Here is a 7511-nt window from a genome sequence, read left to right on the forward strand (position 1 = left end):
GGGCAGACTGTTGGCTCCTGTTCAGCCGGCTGTCGCCCAGCACCCCCAGGTCCCTCTCTGCTGGGCAGCTTTCCAGCCACTCTGCCCTGAGCCTGTAATGTTGCAGGGGGTGGTTGTGACCCAGCTACAGGACCTGGCATTTGGCCTTGTTGAACCTCAGACAACTGGCCTTGGACCATCGATCCAGCCCGTCCAGATCTCTCTGTAGAACCTGTCTACCCTCAAGCAGGTCAACGCTCCAGTCCAACTTGGTGTCGTCTGCAAACTTACTGAGGGTGCACCTGATACGCTCATCAATGGCATTGGCAAATAACAGAACAGGGCCCAATACTGAGTCAGTACTGAACACCACTTGTGAGTGGTCAACAACTGGATTTGACTCCATTCACCACCACCTTTTGGGCTCGGCCATCCAGTCAGGTTTTACCCAGCAAATAATAAGCCTGTCCAGGCCAAGAGCAGTCATTTTCTCCAGGAGAATGGTATAATATACGTTGTCAAAGGCTTTACTAATGTACTTTAATTTTGTAAAGCACGAAAGTACTTCATTAATGCAGATGTTGAACAGAATTGGACCAGTATTGGTGCCTGGGGTACTCCACTAGTGACTGGCCTCCAATTAGACTTTCTGCCACTGCTCGTCACTGTCTGGGCCTGGCTGTTCAACTGGTTTTCAATCCACCTCAGTGTGTGCTCATCCAGCCCCCGCTTCACCAGCTTTTCTACGAGGAGACAGTGTGGAAAGCCTTACTGAAGTCAAAGTGGACAATATCCACTGCTGATGATGGATATCTCACAACACTGACGTCTTGAAGACAATAAAAACCTTACAATATACACTGATATGAACTGTGGATTTTAGTGCTTACAATAAAATCATCAGTTATTATTCACAGAAAAGGGATTTAACACGTCAATACAATGGTCTGTGAATCTAGTCAGGGCCAACGCTTGTCTGTGCTGCTGGATATCTGAGCTATAACTAATCCACTCTGCCTGATTTGTGTTTATGAAAATGTCACTGCTATCACATATATACATACACACATGCACACAAATAGCTAAAAAGTTTTGTCACTTTTTCCTAATCTGATGCTTTTGTTCATTGCATTGGTTGATTTTTGTGCTTGGTTCTATAATTTAGATGTTCTTTATTGCCAAATTCTCCATTGTGTAAAGGCTTCAAGAAAAACTTGAAAGAACCTGCTAATAAAATACTTGGTGAGTACAACTCTATCTTGAAATGAATTAATAGAATTATATTACTAAGAACAGTAACTGAGTCGCAACTAGCTGCTGCCTAATTTCTGTTTTAAGTATATATTGCCTTATATTTTATTTTAGATGGAAGAATTTTATACTTGTAGTATTTCATATCCTACACATGTATTTGTAGAGAAAATGGTGGCAATATGGTATTTTTCTTCTTTAAAAAAAATCCTCTGAGAACTTTCTGTGGATTTTCAGAGAGTTAAAGAGCATAGAATGTTTACATTTTTCATAAGTCATTCTTTTTCCATAGCATGAAATATATTTTTTTCTGTATAATTTGTTGTTTCTTTCTTAAATTTGGTTACCTGTTTTGGTCAATTTTATTTGTCAATACCTGCAAGTTTAGGAAGCTAATTTTTGCCTCCATGGTCTACTATTTAAAAAAAAAAAAAAAGGTCTGACTTCCAGTTGCTGCTGAAGCAATTGTAACTTCTTTGCTTAGCAATGTCCAGAAAATACCTACCAAATAATTTTTGCATTATCACCTTTTCTTTAGGAAAGATATAAAAATATTGCTAGCTGCAGACATGTAGAAATAATGTATTTTTACTATATTGATTATACTTTTTGGACCTGTTAGAACATCAAAGGTTATATCTTTAGTTTTGTATGATGTTCTGAGAATGGTTTAGTAGGTTAGGTGGTGTTGGGTTGACAATTGGACTTGATGATCCTTGAGGTCTTTTCCAACCTTAATGATTCTATGATTCTACCCTTGTTGACACCTCACACTCGGATAGAGTAGGTGCTGTGAGGAAATGCTATTGTCTCTTATGGCAATTGGTACTGGGAGCTTCCCAGGAAGGAAACTTTTCTGCTGCGTTGCTACATAAAGAGAAAGGATAGCTGGTGGGAGTTGAAGGAGCTTCTGTCCTCAGCATAGGACACATAAATGTGCCCATGAGATCACTCCCAATGCACCTGAAACCTTTTCCCTTGGAATACCAACAAGATTTCCCACTTTGCACCATTTTTTAATTTTTTTTTTTTTTTCTGCTGGTATGAAACTCTCATATTTAGTTTTGGGCTGGAGGCTGCCATTCAGGCTTCTTAGTACAGCAGTGTGAAAGCAGACATTATTAACGACTTAAAACACATCAAACCCCAAATATTTATGTGTACCCACTAGCCAGTTTGCTAATGATCTTTAGATGCATTCCATATTCCAAATACAAGGTGTGAATATATTATATCTAATGCATATAAAGTCTAAGCATAAAATAGGCAACTACAAAACACGTTTGTGAATGAATGATGAAAAAAGTTCCTCAGAACAATGTTCTTGTTAATTCAAAGTTTAAAGAAGTTCCCACTCATTGATATGATTGGAGGACAGATGTTACGCAACGTAATAGTTCATATTTGTGTCCTTTTCTCATTAAATATTATTTTTGAGTGAATGTCATAAATGTGTTTTGTAACAGAAGGAGACATGAAATATTTCTGCTGTGCTAACTTAACTATCTACTTTAACTGTAAAAATAGAACATTAAAAAACCATGTTGATGAAAATTAGATTATTTTGCTATAGGAGCGAAAAGCATGGTGAAAGATCAGCCGTTGGTTTTCCATAGCAAAGTTAAGTCATCAGGTTATACAGCAGCACCCCAGTGAGTAGATACATCACTGTTTTGTCTGTTTTATTGGTTTGTGATATTTTGTCACATGATAGAGCCATATAGTCTCATGTCTGTGAAATTAATCACCAGTGAAAAACAGATATGATGTTGTCAGTCAAACAAAATAATTTCAAAAATTATCACAGCTTCTTGTCAGTGTTCAGCTTCCTTTCAAAATCTATATTATGCATCTTGTCTCTTTTATGTGATTAAACTCTTCAGCTTGCAGAAAGGAATGTCTGAGAACTTTATATGAAGGGATTTTGACCTTCAGAATGCATTATCCAACAAGTAACTCACAGAAAGCAAAACTGACTGCAAACTTGAGCATTAAGTAATTAGAAAGTTATTTTTTTGTTAATGTGTACATTGTCTTACTAGTAGAAATAAGTAGCAAGAAGGAAGTAGGATTGTTTTTTGTTTGAAATAAACTATTCATCTCATGCAACATTTCATGTTTCATATAGGAGAGTCTGTTCTTTCTTGTAGAATGACCATGTTTTCTCCAAATAATAACCTGAAGAAAAATAAAGTATCAAAGTGGAAGACCAGTTGCAAATGGTAGGCAATCTAGCTACTCTGTTAGAGGAAGAACAAATTAAAATGAGGTTCTATCGGAGATATGGTTTGTAGCTGTTTCTCTCATTGGAACTTTTTAGTTAGCAGTATTGCTGGTACTAAAAGGCTTTGTAAATTTTCTATAAAATGAATCATAGTACAGTGTGACCAGTGGATTCATCGTCACTGTGGACACGAAGAGCAAATGTTTTTTTAGAGCTGGCACTTTCATGTTAATTGGTGTGGTATGTTAAATGGGAACATTACAGACATTTTTTTCTATATTCTATAGTATTATATAGAGGCTTTGTTCTATGTAGTATAACATAAATGTAAAGAATGTTTAATGCCATCGTTTTTCTGTTTTTAAGAAACTGTTTCTTAAGCACTTAATAGCTCAAGACTAAATTTTTGTAATCCTCGCACACACAGGCAAGCCTTTAGATGATCACTTTGTATAATTTCTAGATTGGTTTGTGCTATTTTATGAGATGTTAAGCTACTTAGCACTTTAAGGTTTGTGTGTTGCTTTTTTTTTAGTATCTTGTTAAATAGATGATCAGTGTAATTCTTATTTTTACATATGGAGATATTTTTCATGTTGCTTATTGTCACAGTAACGTAGAGTTTTCATTCTTGAAGTATTTTTATTAGATAGGTATGCAACTTAAATTTGATTTTATGTACAAGTCCATATTAATTCTTGCTCTCATGCATTCATAACAGTTGGTGATAGGATTAATTTAAATATGAGAATTAAAAATTCATTTTGCCTCTTGTCTTGGATTTAACATAAGTGAGAATTTACATTTTCTGGGAAATATTTGTATTTAGATGCTTCAAATAGCTCCTAATAGCACATATATTTCATAACTGAAATGAAAACGTACTGGGTTTAGACATCTTAACATTTTTCCTCTCTTTCTCTTTTTTTCCTTTTTTGAAGTAAAAATAAAGAATATCCATTGGAAAGTTATCCTCCAATCAAATATGAGAAAGAGATATCTGTTACTTGTAAACCAACCTCAATTTGTTGCATTCAGTATTCTGGTATGTACAGGCTTTATAAGACGTACAGTTGTGTCAGTGTGCAGAAAGAAAAACAAAATTTGTGTGACTTTTTTTTTTTTTTTATTAAGACCATAGCTTTACTTGGTAAATTCCATGTACTGATTGATCATAGTTTTTTAACTTGCAAAACTATGCAAGCTGTGAACATGTATGCAAAGGGCTTCTAATTCTCTGATTTTCCATCTTGTTTCCTTTTGGATTTATTCTATCACTTTCCCACTACAACTTGAAAATTTGAGTCTAACAAGTTCTTTCACTAAGGAATTTGTTTTCTGAGACATTTACTTAGTGTCACTGAAGTGTAGTAAAAGCTGAAGTTCTGTTTCAAAGGAATCTGAATACTATTTCTTATGTAGAATACTCCTATTTCTTATGTAAAGTTTATTCTGTTTTTATATATTAAAATGTAAAAAAAGAATTCTTCTATATAATCCAAAGAAGGATATTTTTCTTAACTGCTTTGGAGGAGTCAGTCTTGTAATAGGTTTAGTCAATTCCAATCCATATAAATATTGTTATACAGATTCTTAGATTAGCAATCAAATGTATTACTAGATATATAATTATGTCAATGTGCACTCTGCAAACCACAATATTTTCCAAGTATTTAAAAAAATTATATCTTTTTAAATACTTTAGGGACAAGAGCAACTTTCATTTTCAAAAAATAAAATCAATTAGATGTAGTCAGTGACTTTTCTAAAACCTGTTCCAGCCGTAAGTGTTCCCTAGAGAACAGGAAGAAATTATTTTTATGGCTTCTGAAATAAATGGGTTGCAGAGACCATATTTCTAGGAATGTTATGTGCACTTAAAACTAAAAGTTCTTTTTTAGCAAAGAAAAGCATTGCTATAGTTTTGATAATACATTTTAAGTATAAATCCTCTTGTACTTACTCTGAGGAAGGAGCATCTTTGTCTTTTCACTGTCTCTTGCACACACGAGCTTAAACAACCACAGTTTAGCAAAACTTGCAGATTTTTTTTTTTCTTGGAGTTAAAAAATCATTATTGTAAGCTTGTAAAGAGGTGTTCTGTTATTGTTGTAGTCTGGGTTGACCAGATAGTTCCTAGCTTTACAATATATTTTCTGTTGCAAATTTGCAACTTGGAATTGCAGCTTGGAACAGTCTTTCAAGTGGTCTTTATAAGGTATGAATCACAATAACTAATGTTATGTGCATCCTTAAACATAGCAGAAAGAAAATTAAATAGAAAACTTAAGTAAAACTTCAAAGGTTGTAAGGTTGCATTAATAAGTTAATTTCTTGAACATCCTTTTGTAGTATTGGAGGTGTTATGAGTTATAACTTGTTGCTCTGTTAGAAAACAGTTTTCTTTGGGATTTGAGATGATGTTCCATTGAACAAGCCATCAAAATTGTATGCAAAATTATTTTCTCTCGTTCTGTACGCACAAGAAGGTTTATGTATTGTTAGTTATGTATGTATGACTTGCCTTATATTACTTACCTGATATACTTACCAATCAACTTTCATGCTGAAAACATAAACTGTCAAAACTTTAGGAAAAGTGGGGGAAATCTGCAGAAGAGCACCACGCTTTAGCCCAAAGTCTTCATACCTTTGAGTTTGTGGATCACTCATTTTTTGGAATATTTTGTCCAGGACTACTTGTCTTATTTTTGTGATGAAAATATTTAACAGCATTATTTAGTATGTACAATTACTAGTACTTGGAGACAAAGTCAACTGAAATATTGCTTGTCAGATAAAATGAAAAATATTTTTATAAAGTAGTTCTTTACCAGTTCAGTATACTGGTGCATTTAATAACAGATAACAGAAAAAAAAGATTCTGGAATGCTGCTTCTTGACATGTACATCTACCCCATTGTAAGTCCCACTTAAAATTCATTTCTAGTAGATGATGCTCAGTGATGAGAATATGGATCTCTTATCTGTTTATATTGCCATAATGTGGGAAAAATGTGGGAACTATGTTGTGGAACAGGCAAAGTGAATGGTACTTGGCCAGTGGATAGCAGTGTGTAATGTTGTTGAAGTCAAGCACGACTTTTATTCCCTCTCCCTTTGTAGAGATGCTAAGGAGATGTATGAAGGGGGTGTTCAGGTGGTACCTCTTTAAAAATACTTTTCACAGAGAACCTAGTAGTACTGTTTTGCATTCTGTGCTTCATTTCCTTGCTTCCTCTTACTGTTATTCTCTTGCTCCACCCTCCCTTATTTTTCCCATTGGTTCATTTATCTGCTCTTTACTAGTTTAATTTTTCAGGAAAAGTTTTTGAGCAGACAGTTAAATTTCACAAATCACTGCCATTTTGTACACATTAAGGGTGTCTATCCTATCACTGTGTGCCCCCTCTGACTACCAGTATAAATGAACAATCTGACTGCACTTGGATAGTTTCTAGGATTGCCTTATGAAGGAAATTTATCATCTTTAAGAAGTGATCCAGAGTGACTAATATGTGCTTTTTATTCTAATGTATAAGAAAAGGTGACATAACTTCAATAAAAAGATAGAAAAAAAATAGTGTAAGGAAATAGATTTAAATGAGTACTAAAAATTTCTGCACTTAAATTTTGTAGCACTTCTTTTTGTTGAAAAGTGAATTTCTGCCTTGTGATGAATAACTGTTTTGAGAATATGTCAGGACAAGAAAGAAATTGCATACAAATTCCTACCAAATTCTGCCATATGAGTTTGTGATGTTCATACAAAATATGTGTTAAACATATGAAATGAATATCTGGTGTGTGTTTTGTTGTAATGACATATGTGTTTTTAATGATTAAAAGAAACAGCATATTAGGTTCCTGTTGCTTTCAAATATAAACCATTAGACACTCTTCTTTTATAGGGGATGGAGAGAAGCTGGCTTGTGGCCTGGCTGACAAGACTGTACTGGTATTCAGTTCCAATCTCACTGATACATATAATGTTTTTTCAGGTAAATTTATTTATTATTGTATTATTAAAGAAACAGTATATAATTAAATATATATA

At 34.1% G+C, this 7511-nt stretch overlaps 1 protein-coding gene across 1 annotated transcript in view; it reads left to right on the plus strand.

Moving 5' to 3' along the window:
* WDR27 (WD repeat domain 27) overlaps nt 1-7455 on the plus strand; it is a gene marked incomplete at both ends in the record, with an annotated part of 19457 nt that extends 12002 nt beyond the window's left edge. The window contains 5 exon segments of the mRNA XM_010079042.1: nt 1145-1221; nt 2804-2882; nt 3381-3452; nt 4396-4499; nt 7366-7455. Coding sequence (XP_010077344.1) covers nt 1145-1221; nt 2804-2882; nt 3381-3452; nt 4396-4499; nt 7366-7455 — 422 coding nt within the window.
* Between the last annotated feature and the right edge of the window lie 56 nt (nt 7456-7511).

The sequence above is a fragment of the Pterocles gutturalis genome, unplaced genomic scaffold (assembly GCF_000699245.1).
Source record: "Pterocles gutturalis isolate BGI_N339 unplaced genomic scaffold, ASM69924v1 scaffold30248, whole genome shotgun sequence".
NCBI classification, from domain to species: Eukaryota; Metazoa; Chordata; class Aves; order Pterocliformes; family Pteroclidae; genus Pterocles; species Pterocles gutturalis.